At 40.7% G+C, this 20,232-nt stretch overlaps 2 protein-coding genes across 2 annotated transcripts; both read right to left on the minus strand.

Moving 5' to 3' along the window:
• Positions 1 to 363: 363 nt before the first annotated feature.
• On the minus strand, positions 364 to 6,907 carry LOC132973595 (transcription intermediary factor 1-alpha-like). Its single transcript, XM_061037141.1, has 8 exons — positions 6,664 to 6,907; positions 6,395 to 6,510; positions 5,533 to 5,716; positions 4,825 to 5,429; positions 4,233 to 4,356; positions 3,906 to 3,980; positions 2,550 to 2,702; positions 364 to 1,273 (listed from the first exon to the last, which is right to left on the minus strand). Exons 1-8 carry the CDS (start codon positions 6,829 to 6,831, stop codon positions 1,076 to 1,078), a joined length of 1,623 nt encoding a protein of 540 aa, XP_060893124.1. The 5' UTR covers positions 6,832 to 6,907; the 3' UTR covers positions 364 to 1,075.
• A 7,930-nt stretch (positions 6,908 to 14,837) lies between these two features.
• Positions 14,838 to 19,711, minus strand: ppp1r15b (protein phosphatase 1, regulatory subunit 15B). The gene is made up of 3 exons (XM_061036060.1): positions 19,293 to 19,711; positions 17,324 to 18,690; positions 14,838 to 16,108 (listed from the first exon to the last, which is right to left on the minus strand). The coding sequence occupies exons 1-3, from the start codon at positions 19,456 to 19,458 to the stop codon at positions 15,899 to 15,901; spliced, it is 1,743 nt and encodes a 580-aa protein (XP_060892043.1). The 5' UTR covers positions 19,459 to 19,711; the 3' UTR covers positions 14,838 to 15,898.
• Between the last annotated feature and the right edge of the window lie 521 nt (positions 19,712 to 20,232).

Genomic DNA, 20,232 nt, shown 5'->3' on the forward strand with positions numbered 1-20,232 from the left:
GTGTTTAAAGCCAGCACGGAGCCGGTTTATCAGCAAGGTTTTGTCCATTTTGAAGTTTTTTATAAGCAATAAGGAGTAATATCACATATGGTGCAGCTTTCTTGAAGGATTATGTTTCATAGCGGAGCATTTTGGCATAACTTTATGACAGCTTTCCTGGCTTAAATGTCTGTACCATCAGAAGGCATGCAGTCACTTTGTGCTCTTTGCTGTTTGACAAATGATGATCGAGGTGAATCCTGGAAGAACAAACCGTCCTAAGAAGAGGAATTTCATTTTTTTAAGAGTTGTAAAAAAAAAAAAAAAAAAAAGAGACCACCAATGAGTGCAGCAGAGTCCAGGACAAACAGAGGCTGACACGTCTGATGGATGAATCCACAGAGCAGATTTAATATAGTACAAAAAGAATATTTGCTCAGTTTTTTATCAAAGGTAAAAAGTTGATCTAACTTTTTATGTTTGAGTGACATATTTCTGCTTATTAAGCCATTTATATTTTCCGTCCTTAAATATTCGTTAACCTTTGACAGCATGTTTAGAAGATATGGCTCCCATATAAAGGCTTAGATGAAAGCTCGCCCCCTGGTGGAAGAGTAAAGTACTGCCACAGTGACAGCCTGGAGTGGCTCATGACCAGTTGAGACCGTAAAGCCTTTTTAGACAAAAACTTGACGTCAAATCCCTTTAAGATGAAGTTAACCTCTTAGTCGGCTTATTTTGATGTAACATAAAGATTTAAAAAATCCACTCTGTTGCTATTTACTGATAATATTTCTCACATTATTTCAAAGACATTTTTTCCGTCATTAAGCTGAAAGTAAGTCAGAACTTTAGTAACCAGATGAATCTGATTTGTTTTTATGTTTAGTTATAGTTTCCACAACATTACATGGTTGGGAAGGTTGGGATTATACTGAAGCCCCAAGTGGACATGAATCCATACATTCGATTTACTTTAGTTCCCGTGATCATTTGTAAATTCTGGTCGTTGTACTTCAACTTCAAATGTTCTTTTTTTAAAAATGTTTTAAGGTAAGAAAAAAAAGCAACCCTGCATGTAGTGAGAATAGATAAGTCACAGTAAATATTTCTTCCCGCTTGACACGTGACTCTTGTAGTTTTCCTTCCTCCTCCTCCTGAGCCACTGAAGGCGAGCTCCGTCCGTTCTGTCCCGGCAGGCCGACAGAAACGTTTGATCGGGAAAAATCTCCCTCAGCTTGCTCAAGAAAAACAGCTCCAGGTTTCGACCGGCCTGAGCCACCTCGGAGTCTGGCTGCACATCAAAAAGAGTTTAATGTAGCAACAATTATCAAAAGCTATTTTTTCATTTTAAAACTGAATTTATCCGCGTGTACTCGACAAACAGCAGACTAGTTCAAACTCATTTTACATCATTTCAGAGGCTCGCACACTGGTTTATTTAAACATTTAGCAGAAGGTATTTAAAGAGCTGACTGCTAATAAATGACATATTCTGTAGACATATTATGAACAATCCACTTTCACTATGTTTTAGAACATTTGTTTGGGTAACCTGAGTGTCTACCGACCCACAAAATGTGAAATAAAACCATCCAGTCCTTTGTTTGTGGTCTGCATAAGTCTTACAACACAGAGAAAAATGCTCCATTTCAAATGTGCTCTCCTTGTGATGTCACAGTGGGATTCTGGTAAAAGAAAATACCCTCCCCTCCCCTGGTATCTCCACCCATGGACTCCACCCCCAGCCTAGAACAAAACTTGTGCGCAGGTCTGCTATTTTTATTTTAGCTAGCAAAGGAGTGATGTCTACGGGGAAAACTCAGGTGGGGCTCATCGTATTTAAAGAGACACACACACCAAAATAGAGCGTTCTGAGAGAGCTGGTTTATACAGGGTCACAAACCTCCTCTGGTGCTTGATTCATGTTATATTTTGACTAAAGCACAGCACAGATGTTTCATTTAGACCACAGGGGACTGTTTGAAAAGGTGGAAAAGGGGTATAATATGTCCTCTTTAAACATTATAATTAGGCTTAGCTGTTATTTGAAAGGTGTGATAATCAAATATCAGATTGCTTACACGCTAAACCATTAGATCATGGTTCACATCATACAAACAATACACATCTTAGCATTGTGATTACTTATATCTCATACCTGTATTTTTAAATTCTGTACAAGAACATTTTCAATCCTAGAATTACACTTTAGGGATTATTAAAGTATTTCTCATTCTGATCATAGTGATGAAATCGGCCTACTGATGTTAGCATTTACAGTTCTAGCTCAAAGTACAATTGTTCCAAAGAGAAAGAGCCTCATGGAGCTGACATCATGGCGGTCGACTTTTAGAAATAACACCTGAGGTTTTGTATTAACTGGCAGCCTGACACAGCCTGATTGGCCGTCTCTACCTACAGAAATCAAAAGTGGAAATGTGTCCCAGTTCGATACATGTGGAACTTATTCCCTGCAGGCTACAGTTCACAGATGATTCACTTACACTAGAAATTAGATTAAAGTTGGAAATCCACCTCTGACACTAATGACCTCATGACAAACTCACGTAGTTGAAGGTGGAGCAGTTCTTGAACATCAGCAGGACGTCATCGACAAACTGCTCAGGGGTGAAGTAGTGCAGCGTGTTGCTCTTGTCCAGTTTCCTGCGGATCACCGACAGGTCGATGGGCCTCTTTATGATCTGGTAGTAGTTTCTGGCCTGGAGCGAATTTACAAACATTAGATCATCGTACATGGACATTGTTTTCATTTTAACCACTCTGTCTGTCTCAGGGGTTAAGTAGAACATTCTGTATGCACAGTAAAGAAAGCCAGCGTTTTCTCTATTTAGGTTATCATAACCATTACATATTGCTGTCATGTTGTTGCCATGCAGAGTCTTAAAGATGACCTGTGGATTGGTCTATTGGACTTGAAATAAGACTCTGACTTTGTATTCTTTCTTATGTAGATTACATACAGGAGCGTGTGGCATTCCCCATGAGAAAATAAAATCAGCTCTGATTTCCTGTATTTACGAGATAAGAATCTCAGAAATATGAGTTATAATGAGCTTGCGTTTCTCTGAACAACATCGGCTCCTCAGTTGCACTTTGTGTTGATCCAGTTTTTACAGCATTGGCCTTATTGTCTCTTGAGTCTCTGCTTAGCCAGCCTGAATGCATTTCAGATGCATCATCTCGTTATATCAGTAAAGCATGACACAGCTGATCCTGACAGATCAGAGGGGGGTTCACAGCTGAACTACAAAGATCTAAGTTGACTACTCAAAGTCTGCAAACTAGTAACAATATCATCTATGTAGCCTAAAGACATGAGAATCTACCAAATGTTTCAAACCCAAACCTAAATATAACTGTTTAACTGAACAGCCTGTGAATGTTTGCTATGTTAAGTGCTCTAAATGAGAGCTGCTGTTGGGAGTTTGAGGTACATATATCTAGTTTATTCATATTCTAATTGATAATTGCTAAGGCTGATGGACTAACATTTGTGCCGCGCCCCATGTACAGAAGGGGGACTGCAGATCTTAACTAGCTCTAAACTAACTCTGGTACAATGCCTTAAATGGCAACATTTATGTTCAATATTGCACATGGTCCTTTTACAAATATGAATAAATAAGCTGTGGACAGTCGGGTCCAAACCAGTGGCTACTTTCCTACTTGTTATTCAATACTCTCCCTCCCTGATTTCTTACTCTATCCACTGTCAAATAAATATAAGGGCTATAAGCTAAAAATAAATAAAACATCTTTAAGTATTTGTGACACATACCTGCACAGTTCTGTAGTAACATGAATGTTATTTAGGACTGTCAGAGTATTTCATCTGATATGATTTTAAAATAACGATAAACATGTCACAGTTTGGATTTGAAGTGATGAACTGTCGGACTGACCAGAGGGCTGACAGGTTCATGGAACGGAGCGCTGAGTGTGTGGCAATACAACAGCAGAGTCAGCTTCACACACCTCTGCACAAGAAAAACACACAAACACACACAGTCACTGAAAACACTTGATCATTTACTTATTGAATCAAATGTTATTTTGAGGCTCTGGATTAGATTTTTTTCTCCCTCTGAGTCCCTGATAACATAATTATATCTTTCTTTAGGGTGCTGGGTTCTACATTTAGGTATAGCCCTTGACCTACCTACACAAACAGTACTACTCCTTAGCATCTGATGGGACTCAAAAAGCAGCACAGACATCACACGGCTCACCCTCTGATCCTGGTTTGACAGTGTGTACGGAGCTCTGACTCCACCACAGGAGTGTGTGTCCTCACAGTCGTACGTTACCTCGGGGTCCTGGTCCGTTCTGCAGAGCGAGCACACCCAGTCGCCTCTGTAAGACACACAGGAGCTCTGTTAGGATAAGCAGTATCTATAATGGATCAGATTCCTCATCTGACTAGTGAGGGCAACGGATCACAAAAGTCATGTTTCTGATTGAATCACAGATTTTTTGTCACAGGTTGGATCTTTTATCCGATCTGCCAGATAAAAAGATAAAGAGAGAGCGAGCAGGGAGACAGGGAGGCGTGATTGGTTCATCAGATTGGTACCTCGTGGCAGACATTGGTCAAAGTTTTTACACGCTTACAACTGCTACAGATGACGGATTTTCCTCGTTCCTTTTTCAGAGCACATGAGTTATTAATATCTGTCAGGACCTAAAGACCATTTCAACCAAAATCTGAAAAAGTGTATCTGGAGGAAATTACCAACCCTGCCTTTAAGTCTAAATAATCGTTAAACCACAGTGCAGTATCTGAATAAATGTGTCACCGGTTGGTTTCCACACAGCACTCACAGAGGGAAGCTGATGAGAGGGGGAATGTGACAGGCCAGGTGGTAAACTTTAGGGCAGTGGTCACAGCAGAGCAGATCTCCTCCATTCAGACAAACAGCACAGAAGTCGTCACTCTCCATCTCCTCAGGCCCTGATCCAGGTCCAGGCTGCTGGATACATGAGTCTCCGCCCCCCTGAGAGCAGCACTGATCAGGTGTTTGATCGTCACTGATTTCCATTTGTACTTCATCTACTTCACAGTTTGTTTCAGGTTCGTCCTCCAGCTCAAGGGACTGATCCTGATCCATTTCTGGCTCTGGATCCAGTTCTATCACCAACGTCTGCTCTGGATCTGGGTCCAGATAAAACGTCTCTGAGTCAATGTTTACATCTAGATCCCATTCCTCCGACGCAGACTCAAACAGGATGTACGGCTGATCCGGGTTAGATTCGCAGTCAAAGCCCGAGTCCTGCTCTGGTCCTTCAGAGGGGGAGCTGTCGGGACAGTACGGTTCAGTCCAGGAGGATGATTCTGGTCGGCTGAAATCTGACGATTCTGCAGGTTTAGACTGAAGAGAAGCTTCAGTTATATCCAAACTGTCGTCCTCATTTTCACTGAATCCAGTCTACAGAAAAAGACAAGGACAGGAGAGCGATAATCATCAAAGAGTGCTCATAATAATCCCTAAAATACTTTTATTGTACATTTATTAATCTTTGTCTTTATACCTGCGGAGGATGTCTCAAGCAGGAGACGTCGTTGTGGATCTTTGCTCGTGTTTGGCATGGCAGTCGCACCAGAGACACCACTGGCTGCAGACATGATAAGGACACAGACTGCAGGTTCAGTCGCTCCAAGCTCACTACAGGTATGCAGGAAGTACCCAGAATTCTTTGGGCCTCTGGGTGAATCCTGAGGAATAAATGAAGGCTTAGTTAACATAAAGTAAGGAGATGAATACTGTAATTCTATGTTTATGTTTTATTGCACTAGCAAGACATTTTACTTTGGTTGGGTAAGCTTTTTCATCACATATTCAGTGTCTTGTAAACACATGTATCGGGAACTTGTACTGGACCTTCATCATGCAAACAGTTTCTTAAAACAGGCAGGACATCTTAAATAGGAGGTGGCTACAAGCCTACAACCTCTCAACCTATAAGATATCAGCTCTAAATCAGCAAATTATGAAACAAACGAACATCAGCTTCCTGATTGAGAGCACACAAAACAACTACAGAAAGCCTAAAGGGCCATATTTAAAGGTCACATATTATGTTCAATACACGTCACTGTGGTTTTCTAACATGTGTCTCTCGTCTGTCTACAAACACCCTAATTATGTGTTACGAAAAGTCCATCCTCTCTGTCTTTTTAGAAAATGTGTGATCAAACTTTTATTTCACTCTTAATGCTAAGCTAAGATGCTAAGCTAAGCTCCTCCCTGTTTCAGCTCCTTATGTGCACACACATTCTCCCAATCAAACTCTTGACAGAAAGAGAAGAATGACATATCCTTAAATCTCAAAATACTCCTCTAAATATGATTTCCATGCTGTTCTGTTAGGCTAACGTGTTCTTTTACTTTACCTTAATCTCTTTAATAAAGCTGAGAGTTTTTGTTGTTTTTCAGATGAAGGAGAGGCTGTGGTTATCTTTCCGTTGCAAGACTCATTTTTTATTACACAGGATCCAGACGTGCAGAGCTATTTAAAAGATAGAGATTTGGTGTCATTCACATCTGAGAAATATAATAGTTAACGTTACATGTAAATAATTATTTGACATGTCTTCTTCCAATCCAACAACACAGTAAAACTCAGCCATTTGTTAAATAGTACAGCGTCTGTGTCTTTTACTTGTTCTGCTGGGAGGCTTGGCTCCTCTGCTGTTGTTGCTGGATGTGAACCAGTCTCCCATGACTCGGCCTCCAGTGTCAGCGTGACTCTACACCTGGCTACCTCTGGAAACAGGGTGGTCCGTCTTTGGGGAAAGTTGCTATGGCTTCTGGAAGGCAGGTGTGCCATCTCCAGGAGATCGGGGGCCCCTTGGGGTGAAAAACCAGCACAGAAAACACAGAAGAGGATGAAGCTAGTTTGCAATCTCCTGTGTGCTCATATATGACAGCAGAATATAAGAATCAAAACAAACAGAGAGCCACCAAAGAACTGGTAAAAGTGCAATTTTCAGACTAATCAAACTGCTCATTTATATATTGATAGCAAAATGATAGCTATACACACCAAATCAATAAGTACTCATGCAGAGAGAACATTGTGTGTATAACTATTACAAAAAGGTTAAGAACTTACATGCATAGGGTGAAGTTTAATTGTAAAAATGTGCCTTACCTTAATGTGTTTGTAAGCAATGAAAATCAAGAGGTCTGTTTCAGAAAGCCAGGTGAGTGTTTCCAGGTATAGGTGCATGTGCGCTGAGGATTAGAGGGATGGAACTTCGCCATGTGTCCAGTATCAAGGGGAATATTCATGATTTGATTGGTGGAGAGCTCGGCCCCCTGACATTCAGGACAGAACACTGCAGAGGCAAGCTAAGGTAGCATAAATGTAAGATCTTAACCAATAATGTGATGCTAATGTCTGTCTTTCCACTTGCAGATAAAATGAATGAAAAACACGGCTTTTAGCATCAAATATGAAATGATGCACATCCATTTGATAGTTTAAAATAATTTCCCATACAGTTGAATCTGATTCATACTCAGTGGTGGGAAATATTGTTTTTTTTGGGTTTGAGGTACAAACAGAGGTAGCTCACACCGTTTTCATTCTAACCAATGATAAGTCAAGAGGCTATAAAGTTTTGAATAACCGACCAGCAGTATGTAAATCCATCTCTACTCTATCTGTTGTCTGCTCTCATCATAACTCTTCTTCTCTCTTTTCAGTCTTCTCTATTATAACTTCAAGCCAAACAGGAGCCAAACACTGAGCTATAGGGGAATCAAACTCTCTTTCCTTCCCCAGCCAAGATGCTATCGGACAGCTCCAGTTGTCCAAAATGCTGTGGGAAGTATTTTAACTAAATGGTAAATGGACTCGGGCTTGTACAGCGCTGTTCTCATCATTCTGACTGCTTAAAGCGTCGTTAAACCGCAGGTCACACCTACACATTCACTCACTGATGGCAGAGGCTGCTGTGTAAATTTTCCATCAGTCTCTAATCCCATTCACACACATTCACATGTGGTCGACGAAGCAGGGGGGGCAACAGGACATGTTTTTTTTTTTTTTTTTTAAGATTTATTTTTGGGCTTTTTTATGCCTTTATTGGAGATATAGGACAGTGGATAGAGTTGGAAATCAGAGAGTAGGGAATGACATGCAGGAAAGGAGCCACATGTTGGATTCGAACCTGGTCCACCCGCTTGGAGGACCACAGCCTCTATACATGGGGCACGCGCACTAACCACTGAGCCACCAGCGCCCCTATCAGACATGTTTTTTTAGAAAAAATGTTCCATTAATATTGATTTCTTCTTGTTAGATGATTATGAAAATCTTCGTTGTGCTTTAGAAAAGGAACCTTTTTGCTGAATCAGCGTCATGCTCTTTGATCAAAACCTGAAGCTCAGGGGATAACATTCTCAAATGCTGTTCTAGGATGATCATTTCACTTACTTCTTGGATGCTTTTACCTTTTGGCTCGATCCATTTCCCAAAGAGTTCTAATCAGCATCAGAAACATCCTAAATACCGTCATCATCATCGTGAATATGATTCAGTGAGTATAGGTGTTCATAAGGAGCCGGGTCTTTCTTTTCTCTTAGAGGTACAAAGGGACTCTGCAGAGCCAATATAGTTTGGTAGTGTGTTCCACCACCAGGGGGCGACAGAGTAGACGACACTAGCTAGACGTCTTTAATTGGCACATTGCAGATTTTCTGCTTCGACTCAGTTTCTCAGCCCTGGAGTTCTGCTAGGTTAAAGGTCAGTCAGAGGAGGTAAGCCTTAGAAGTTAACATTAGTTTCCTCTTCTACTATGATAAATATGTTGCTGTTGGGTGAATCACACAAGTGAGGCTAACTTTAGCATGATAAGCCCCAGCTCTGACACTGACAGTCTGAGGGTTTCACACCATCCTAAATTAACTTTGTTGATTCACCCCGACTGACAGAATGATGGGAACTGAACAGCGATGTCACTTTAACACGATGATTAAACATTCCTCTCTGTGCTGAGAAATCCCATTAGACTGACACTGAAACACTTTGACAACCCCACCAGATAAACAACTCATGGATGCATCCCAATCATACACTTTGTGATTGGGAAATTTAAGGAACTTTCCCCTGGGACAAGGGACTTTTGGAGAACCTGCAGGGACCAGGGTCTAAATTAAGAGCTGGGGATGACGTTTTATCGCCCAAAGGATTCTCCAAAAGTAGCCGACATGCTGAACATTTATGATAGGTTGAGTACAGCAGCTGCTTGCCTCATCCCCAGAATAAAACCTCATTGGAAACAATGGCTGGAAGTCCCTGTATGAGTAAAAGTCTTTGGTACTATTGGGAGAAATGCGTCTATGGTTCCTGAAAATACAACAAGGACTCTGGTCAAATTATGAAAGCAAGTTTATAAATCCTACTCCTCTTTGCCCAAACACATTGGAATTGGCTTTTTTGATATCATAATCTCAGATCCTCGATGACACGACTACTGCTGCAGGTTAATCTGAGGCTGGTTCATCAGCAGGATCAGAGCGGGGAATCTCATGAAAGCAGCTTAGTGGTTGGATTACTGAAGATGATTTCCCCTGTTTACATGCTATTTGGTGACTTTATTTGAGCATGTTGTTTCCTAGTTTAATAATCTTGGCATAGACAGGACCATAAAAGGGGTTTAAAAAACAATTGCCTCCACATCTTGAACAGAATATGTGTGCTAATGCCACAAACTGTTCTGTTCTTCTTCTCTACTAGCTTTAATAAATAGATACAGGAGAGAGTTAGATGATCACAGCCTAAATTAAAAAAGCATGGATTAAAGGTGGTTGTGTCTTTACCTCTATTAAAAGGAAGATTTTGAGGCACAAAGGAGAAGCAACCGATTTAAAACCCTGTCCTTTTTGGGCCCCTGCAGCTCTCAGTTTAGCCACACGAGGGCAGCAGAGTTACATAGCTGTTGCCTGAGATCACGATGATGCTGTATGCCCATATATGGTCAGAAGGGTGTGGAAGGAAGCGCCAAACAAGTTAAATGCACTGAGACAGTAAACAGAGGAATTTTGTTGCCATGGTGACCTAAATTTAGTGGCTTGACTAATCTCAATGATGACTGGATTCCTTTTTATAGAATAAGAGCAGACAAAGGATTTTACTCTCCTTTAAAAACTTTATTTTATTCATTTTATCACTTAAATATCACTCTTATTATTTGTTTATATTAACAATGTCCCCACCTGCTTGTATTTATTGCCTGTTTTATTCTTTTTTCCGTGTCTGTGATATGTTTTTATTTCTATTTTTATTCAATTCGAGTTTATTGAAAAACCATTTAAAGAGGTAAAATATGTGGGAAAGTTAGAACAATGAAGGAAATTTCGCTCAACTACAAAAATAAAAGATAAAATGTTAAAAAGAAAAATTGTAAAAAGAAAAACTAATCAAAATATATACCAGGATTAAATATGTTTTTAAAAAAAGATTAAATTAAAACCTTAGACTGGGGATATCATTTTAAAGCCAGATTAAATCATTAATATCCAGTCCATTGAGACGCAGTAGGCTACATTTGAGCGTTATTAAAACAAGTCTCAATCACTGGTGATATTTTGTGACACATTAGGAACATTTAGAGGTCATTTAGAGATCTGACAAGAACATAAAATGCAGATGTTTTTAAAGCACTTGGAGCTGCACTCTGTGTAGAGAAGTGTTGTCACATTATATTTATACTGTCTGGTTCATAATGCGCGGAGTGAGCTGTGGACACGCGGGATATAATAGTGATATTCTCTGAAAGTGTTGTTTTTATTTAGCCTCCTAAATTAATTGAATAATCTCTTTATTTACTGAAGGTTTCTTGAGCCCCTGAAGGGGGCGTTCAAGTCCATTAAGTTAATCACTGAGCAAGACCAGGTGGATGTAAGTGAAATATTGAAGCCCCTGAGGGTCCACATGTTGTTGTACATTAGATATTATTTAAAAGATTATTAACAGAGTGCTTGTTTTCACAATGAAATCCAAAGAACAGTGTAGCCTTTATGTACACACTTTTATTAGTCTGCTTTAAAACACATTGAAAATATGAAATGTAACATACATTATGTCTACTTTGTTCACCATATAAAAATAAACATGAAAACAATTATGATCCTCCAACTTCTTAAATAAGTTAAAATGTGTTCATAAATATGCCAAATTAAAAATAATTATAAAGGATAAATGAATACCAGTGGCAGATTTAGTCATTAATTCATTTAGTCGAGGTGAAAAGTCATTTATTATTATTAATAATAATAATAATAATAATAATAATCAGTCACCTTACAAAGCAGAGTTAAACATAATAAAGTAACAAAACATTGATAAAATAAACATTAAAAAGCTCAATTTACAGGATGTAGAGGATTTATAAGACCAATATTGAAAAGATGAAACGCAAGCCTTCATATTTTTTGCGTTACCCTTTTTACTTGAGCACTTGATGCATCTGTTGGGCTAATGTAGTGGTTCTCAACCGATGGGTCGGGACCCTAAAGAAGGTCGCAGAGCCTTTTTTAAATTGGGTAGAGAATGTGTACTGACAAAGAAATGTGTCTAAAAGGTCTGTGAATTTGAATTTAAGCTTGTGTGTTTTGTACCTTCTGGGGTCCAAACTGCACAATCTTCTATTAAATAATTCAGATTGGTTGAAAATATTAGAAATGTAGGTACAGATTTTCCTTGAAGGGGTTGGTAGTGGGTATAAATTAAATACAAACTGTGTTGATTATGATGTACTGACAATAACCAAACCTTGCATCAGATTGGACTTTAACAATTCGATGATAATACAAATGATAATAATATAGAGCATAATGGTTTAGTTTAATGTCTGACATGATGAAAAGGTTTGGTCCTGTACATTATTAAAAGTCATGTGAAGATATTTCTGAAGAACACTCTTCAGATACAGACGAGGTGTAGATCATTTCTACCAAACAAAGCCCAGTCAGGACGCTTGCCTTTGTTGCGTTTTGCACTCTGTGCAGTCTGTCTGCATGAGTCGGTGTCAGACACAATAGCTGCTGCTAGATTGCATCATCAGCTAATTGTGACCCAGGAGATGTCATTCCTGGATGTAGAAGTGTGTTGTTGATTTTTTTTACGTCAGACTTTCTTATGTTGCCCTCTCGTAAATCTTCGAAAGAGATTTTAGCATTTTATTGGGAACATTTCTCCTTCAGTAAAAGGTTAAATCAAATGTGAAAAAACAGCCTTCTCCTGCAGGAGAGTAAAGGGTAAAGCCCTGTGTGTGTGTGTGTGTGTGTGTGTGTGTGTGTGTGTGTGTGTGTGTGTGTGTGTGTGTGTGTGTGTGTGTGTGTGTGTGTGTGTCTGAGAGGAAAAACCCTCTGCTGCTGATATTCTGGCGCTGCTGCAATCACCTGCAATCCTTTCAACGCCCTCGCCACTCCCGCCGGTTGCCAGGAGACGGGGTCGCCTAGGCCACAGAGCTAATGATGCTGGGAGAGGATGAGGAGGAGAAAGATGGAGACAAAGATACAAAGAGAGGAGTGGGCTTAAAGTAAATGAGGAAGAAAAGGAGAGTGGAAGTGAGTGTGAAGGAGACAGTTTTCCTTTTATCGCACCAATGTCATTCTCATGTTAAGCTGCTTCTGATAGACAAACAAATTCATCGAAATGTCGCTTTGTCTTCACATACCATAGAAAAACAAACATCACATATTCCTTTTCATTTCTTGACTCAGTGTTGATGCAATCAGGTCGGCTACAAAAGCCCCAGCAACAACAGCACAGCTCCTTCGAAGAAACGTACCCTCCTGACTAAGACGCTTCTTCAGGGTTGCATTATGGGAAAACCCCTGATAGCTGCAAATAAATAAAAGATGCATGCTCTAACAACCATCAGCAGGGAAAGAACAACATCAGGTTATTAATTAATCAAAGGATTTGATGTTAAAAAGAAAAAGAAAGGATGAACTCATGGACCTTTTACTGTCTTCAAATGTTGGAAAAAGCCAAAACTCACTTATAACCTATGTAGCTCACAGCCTACAAATCCCATCAAACCTTGGACTGTTGGTCTTTAAAAATGTGCATTTATCTTTAAATAATAAAACAAAAGTGTCATTTCTGAATATCCATCCATCATCTATATCCCTTTTTCCCATTCAGAGTCATGGGGGGATGGAGCCGATCCCAGCTGTCATTGGGCGAGAGTTGGGGTAACACCCTGGACTGTTAAATGAATGTTTCCAGTATTTCAGTGAGCGGAGGTATGTGTATTATCTTTCGACATAAAGATAATATATATATTTATTGTGGCATTCTTCTTCACGCTTGCTTGGTTTTGAATTTCTGGGCTTGACATGTTATTGTTGTTGTTGTTTGAACGCCTTATTTCATGTCTTTATATGTTGCAGCAATACTCCCATTTATTAAACAGTATCGAGACGTTTAGTTGATTTGGAAACAGTTCTGTGAAAATGGAGCCCTCGATTTAAATCTGTGCAGGAATGACAACAAGGAGGTTTTTCTGAAGCGACACAGAAACCGCTCTAACTTTGTGACAAAGACAAAATGCAAACTAAGAGAATTAATATTCCAACATGAGGGATTTCTTTTCACATAGAAAGCTAAATAGATATTCAATGTTTTTAAATTACGTTTGTTTAGTGTCCTTTCAAGTCATGATCCTCAACAAAGGTCCTTTGTCTCTTTGCATGCAGCAGCAGCAGGAGATTCATTTACATCAGCGGCACCATGTGGGACGAGACCAGCAAAAGACCCACCGCTGAGTTGACACAGCGACACACAGCAACAGTGTCAGACATTGCTCACCTTTGCACCATCCCTGTAAATGTGTGTGTCAGAGTGTGTGTGTGTGTGTGTCAGAGTGTGTGTGTGTGTGTCAGAGTGTGTGTGTGTGTGTCAGAGTGTGTGCGGGAGGGGAGAACGATGGAGACCTGTTAATTGATTTCATCCCCCTGGAAAGTCATTTCATCATACTCTGTGTTTTTAACCCTTGTCTTACGAAAGCCTTACAGCAGTCAGAGCACGGAGACCCACAGACCCTCAGGGAAATTATAAGCCCTGAGTGTATGTGTGTGTGAGTGTTGAGGAGGGAGAGAGAGAGAGAGAGAGAGAGAGAGAGAGAGACAGAAACAGATTTTGTATCATCAGAAGGAAGGGGATAATGGAGTCCTACACTTTAAGCTGTGCTGCAAAAGATCCTGTATAAAGAGTATTTTGTAACACGCCATGGGCAGACATTTACCTCCTAACATCTTCTCCTCAGAGCCCCTCCTGCTAGAATCTTCAAGAAGCTGATCATAAAATGAGTGCCAGCATGGAGGTCCACAGTCCAGTGAGCAGCACTCTCATTGTACACACCTGTGCACAGAAAGATATGCGCAGGTGTGTACACAGCGTTTGTTCAAACTGGGGGAGAGGTTAAACTGGTTTCTTTGACCAGAGGCTGACAGTGTTACATTTCTGTTTCTGGAAAGAACATTTCCCAACAACTTGTCCCAACGTGTGTTTACTGTAACATGCACTCCCTGCTGTGAAAACATATCATGTGTGTGTTGTTCTCAGATTTCAGGAACCCTCTGTGCGCTCTCCATTTCAGCATTACGCTCGACTCCATTTCATTTGCATGACAAGCATGAGGAAGAAACGTTCAGGGTTCTCTCTTAGCAAGGTAGAAAACAATCAGAAGTATCGCCCTCATCTCCCTCTTTCTTAAAACTTGATTTACTTCGATTATAAACTTCCAAAATCAGGGTTGAACGGTGAAGTTCATTCTGACAGATTTGATTGATTTGAAAAAGCACCTTTTGACAAAATTCGCTTTTTTGACAAGTTTTTATTTTTGGCTACATGTTGTCGCCATGAACAGCTGAGTGAGTGTTTGAATCTTTCCATTAAATATCACAATACAGAAGTCCATCTCCACAGTCAGTGCCATCACAAAAAATACAAAACAAATAGATTACAAGACAAAACAACATCTGAAACAACTCAAAGATTTGAACAAGACGACCAGGATTTCACCAGAACTAATGATTTGTCTCCGACATGCTAAAACTTTCCAAACACCTTGAACCATAAAACTCTGCCTGCTTAGAAGATATAATCTACGTCAGGGGTTCTCAACCGGTAGAGCCTCAGGACCCACCAACTACTACATCGGGAAAAATGATGACCAAAGTTCTAGTTCTAGACAAATTGTGCAGTTTAGACCTCAGACTGAACAAAATATGTGCCAGAATCAGAACTCTGCCCTTTTCTGCATTTCATCTCTCCTCCCAATATTTCCTGTCTCTCTTCAGCTGTCCTATCCAATAAAGTCAAAAATGCTAAAAAAAAATAATAATTAAAAAGAAGAAACTGAATGAAACAAACTTGCTTAAAAAAAGCACTTGACAGCTTTTTTCTTCCAGGCACAAATTCACGACCCACTAAAAACGGCTCTGCGACCCACTTTTGGGTCCTGACCCACCAGTTGAGAAACCACTGATCTACTCGTTACCTCTAGATTCACCACTCAGGTTTGTTCACACGTATGAAAACACGATACAAAAAGGTACAAAATACACAACAAGCTCCATAGGGCATAAATAAGTTACATTACTAGGTCAGTATATAAGGCATACAAAAACAACATTCCACACAGTAATGCTGAGGTTAATAGAAGAAAGTGTCAGTCAGTGCACACAATGTCAAAAAAAACCTTCTGAGGTACAAGGTTGTTCAACTCCACACACAACATTAAAGTTGGCCTAACATCCATTTTCTAATTGGCCTAAATCAAAAATCACTGTTGCATTGCAACCAATCACGAGTTCTCATCCAAGAAAGGAAATTAAACATTCAGTGTTCAGGACTCTTTTCTTTTGTGTGTGTTTTATTTCAAGGCACCGTCCACATACGCCCGCATCCTCTCTCTGTGAGGCTGGGTGAAGCAGTGCCCGATGGCCTGCTCCGTTTCCTGGATCCGCCTTCGGAAGCGGTCCCGGTCTCGAACCATTTCTTCCCAGTGTCCTTTGCGAGACGCCTGCCGGGCAAACGGCCAGGTCTGCATGACGTGGACTTGGACTAGAGGAGAGAATCGCACCTGAAGAGCAGAAAATGAAGACAACATTTTAATACTGATGGTGACATGATGTCAGAACAATAGAATGGACATATTTGTTTTTTTTTGTGTTTCATGCCTAAAAAATGCTGAATTTATTCTGAAGTGTGATCTTGGGTTGATGACCTGCTGCTGGTTCTAAACTTCAAATTAAAGTCCCTACAAAGATGGTTAATCCCACACAGGGCTTTTTGTAATAAACACCCTACACTGATTACAGCTGTCAACATTTTGATACTTTTAAAAACCACTGGAGAGGAATTAATCCATTAAAAGTTGCTGCCAATCTCCTGCATACTGTCTAAATTAGACAATGACCGTGGCAACTTTACACTACCGACATGTTGCAGGGTGAGGTGGTTATGTCTAGGAATTTGTCTGCAACAAGAAAATGACTCAATATTGAGTGCCCAGGATTTCTATTTTGGTTGTCATGGTATCAAAACAGGCATCAATATCATTAGACTGATACTGGTGTCATATTAAAGTTATACAGCTTGTTATTGAGAAAACTCTAACACAGACTCCTTAGAGATGATGTACTTTCCCAGCAGCCCGCAGAGTTCTTAGTTATGCTCGTTATCAGAAAAAGACTTTGTGTCTTTCTGCCTCTGGCTTTATGTTTTGGCGCCTGATGAAACAGGCCTTTAATCCTCACGGCTTTACAATGACTTTGCAACACTGCTGCAACTTTATTTAGTCCATGAGGAAGTCGAGCTCTCTGCTGACTCGCCGCAGTCACATGACTGGCTTAGTCATGACGACCAGCGGCGTTGCTAAACGACAACAAACAACAGCTCAGTCTAACACATTAACATGTCTGCTGGAGGAGGACGTAAACCTCGTCTTAGACTGGCGGTGTCAAAAGAAACTGCAGCAGTCAGCAGAAGACACTCCCTTATGAAATATGTACTTAATTAAAATCAAGGGATCAACCGCTCCCATGTATCTGCTTTCTGCATTAAAAATTAAAGGGATAGAGTCCAGATTGTTTCAAGTTTAGTAAAAACAGTTTGAATAGAGTTGAATATTTAAGTATGTGATGCCTTTGTTTTTGCTGTTATAACCCCTTTTCAGTGCTTAAGACTAGGAGGAGCACGTACAGATATTCTTATGACAGACTCTACATGTCTCTCATTGGATGCTGTGTTTAACCCTTACAGGCAGTTTAATTATAAAGTAGAATTTGATAATGACCTTTTTCTGGGTGCTGCCAGCCTTGTTTTCCTTCCTCTCCTCTGGCTTTGATGGAGGTGTTTGTCCGGGTCTTTTCCAGGGTACCAGAGTTTTGTCTGGATGGGAGTGCTGCTTTAACCCCCTCTGTGGAAGTGAGGGCTTTTTGGCTCTGGATTTTTGGGGTGTTTTAGCTTCTTCTTCACATCTTTTGCTCTTCATGGGAGGGGTTTTAGTGTCTGGAACATCAGGGGGAGCCTGATCTTTTCCAGACTGGAGTGTTGTTGTTGTTGTTGTTGTTGGGGAGCTCTGGAGACAGGCCTGAAAGTTGAGAGGGTGGTACGGGTCGTCCTTTTGGCAGAGGGATTTCCACAGGAGCTGCTCTTCTTCGTCATCCTCAGATGAAGGAGGGAAGCTGCTGGTCTTCTCCTCGGTGTCTGTGTCTGACTTGGGAGGAGGAGCAGGAGAGGGTTTAGAGACTGTGCTGGTGTTGGTGGTTTTAGGTGATGTGTTGGTGACTGTGCAGGCAGTGAAGCACATGGGGTTGTAGGGGTCTTCTGGGCTGCTGAAGAAGTCCAGCAGCCTCTCGCTCTCCTCCTTGTCGATGTCGGGACTCGAACTGTCTGAACTGGCCCAGCTACTCCAGCTGCTCTCGCTGTCAGAGCGACTGACCCAGATGTTCAGGCCTCGAGGCCCGAACATCTCCTCGGTGGCTTTGCTCACTGACATGACGTCAGTAGCGCTGCCGTCTTTTGCCCCACTTTTACTCTTCATCATGTTTGTGTTTGTTGAAATGCAGGCAGAGAAAAAGAAAGGGTTGTAGGGATCACTGGATCTCGACAGGGACTCCCAAAGCGCCTTACTTTCCTCACTGTCGAATTCTACTACGTTGTGGTCTTCCTCACTACTCCAGTGAGAGCTCCTCTCTTCCTCTGATGTGTCTTGTTTGAAAATTTTCTCTTTGGAAAAATCCTGTTTGAAGATTTTCTCACAACTCTGGTGGCAGCCGTCGTTGGAGCTGTCACTGCTCGACAAAAAGAAGTTCCAGTCGCCGGGGAAGCCCATTTTCCAGCTGGACTGGTGTCCCAGAAAGATGTTGTCTTCTTTGCTGGTTGTTCTGGACACAAAGTCGTCCACTAATCCGCAGCAGAGGTCGTCGGCTCGCAGACTGGACAGCAGGGCCTCGGCAGTCGATTTCCCGGTGAACGGGACGTCAGCACAGAAGTTAGAGAGGGGATTGGAACCGCCGACCATCACACCGTTTTCTCCGTCAAACAGCGAGGAAAACAGGAAGGAATCTGTCTGGCTGGCCGCTGCGGTCATGTGCTGGATGTGTTGACCTGTCTCGTCTGTGATTCTCAGATGGACCTCAAACCGGAACAACTGGAAAACTGGGAGGGGGGGAATCAGGAGGAAGACATTAAAAAGGGTTGAAGTCCATGTGAATGTGTTTAAGTTGCATTCTCTGTTATTAAAAAGCCAGATAAGAAAAACAACAAGCACAAGTTAAAAAATGCTCTTCCTTCTTTCTACAGCAACAGGAAGAACAACACTGTCAAAGCAGTTCAGCGACTTCAGACAACGCAAACAGCCATCTGTATTTCTTTAGATATTAAAAAATTATTTAGTGCCATGAGAGGTGAGGTTCATATGTGAACAGCAGTGGTACATATTATGAAATAGTCTAAATAACTGCGACAGGTTAAAGTTGTATCAGCATTTTTAACAAACATGAGATATAAATCTCTCTTTGGCGTTACAGAGAAACAAAAGGATATTTTATAATCGAGCTGATGTAAGGATTACTGTAGGATGTAAACAAGATGAAGACTAGCATTTGTTCATGCTTCTGACAAGAATAGACAATAGAGGATTTATCTACTAAAAATGAGTTTTCTAACTTGTAATTTCAAAATAAAAGGAGAGGACTTTAAAGGTTAACTAACGGTGATGAATAACGCTGAATATTAAGTTTTGAGTTTTTTATTCTTACCTGACATGAAGGTGTAGTAAATGACCTGAACCAGCAGCCGAAGCTGTTCCCACAGCACGGTGAGCATCTGTTTAGTCCAGGGAAGAAGAGCCATCCCTCCGCTACCGAACCTCTCCAGAGCCGTCCGTTCAGAAGAACCCTTCTCGGAACCACGAATCGTAGACATGTTTTACTCCTTTCTTTCTCCGTGGATGGCAGGGATGGTAATGAAAAAGAAAAAAAAGACCTCACGTATTCTGGTATTCTTCGACAAAAACAAACAGATTTCTTGTATTTGTCAGTGACCGATAGGCGTCGATGTACTGTCGCTTCATTTTCTGGCAAGTTCGCGCCATATTGTGATCTCCTTAGTCAAATGTTCTCGTGTATTTTCTCCATTTTTGTTAGTCGTTGTGTCTTCGTCGTTGTAGTAAAAGGTTGAATGACTCGCTGTTGCAACAGCGTCCCTTAAAATAAACAAGCGTGACGTCAGGTCGCTCTCCAAACATCACGTACGCAGCACGCAACAAGCCCCGCCTCCCCTTACCAAACGTGTGACGCATAGAAAGTGCCCGTAATTTCTCCTCAGCTATCAGGAAAGCCTTGAAGTGGACTCACGTGCATTTAGAAGTAAATAGGGCGTTATAAAACGAAATTGGTGACATAAATAAACTGTAGGGATTTCTCAAAACTCCCATAGATAAAGAAAGACAAAATCCCCAAAGGCTTTCACTGTCTCCGTTTCCCAAAGGATTGTGCAATATGACTCTTTACTAGTCAATAATCTCCATTTTCACTTACTGAATTATCTCTTAATTCATATTTCTGTTTATCACTATACATTTCTGCTCCTAAATTGTAAGAGCAACTTTTACAAACAAATTTCCTCCTGGGTACTAAAATTATTTCTCATTCTGATTTGACTGTCCATTTGTTGCTTTGCATTAAATCTACATTTCCC

The sequence above is a fragment of the Labrus mixtus genome, chromosome 4 (genome assembly GCF_963584025.1).
Source record: "Labrus mixtus chromosome 4, fLabMix1.1, whole genome shotgun sequence".
Lineage (NCBI taxonomy): Eukaryota > Metazoa > Chordata > Actinopteri > Labriformes > Labridae > Labrus > Labrus mixtus.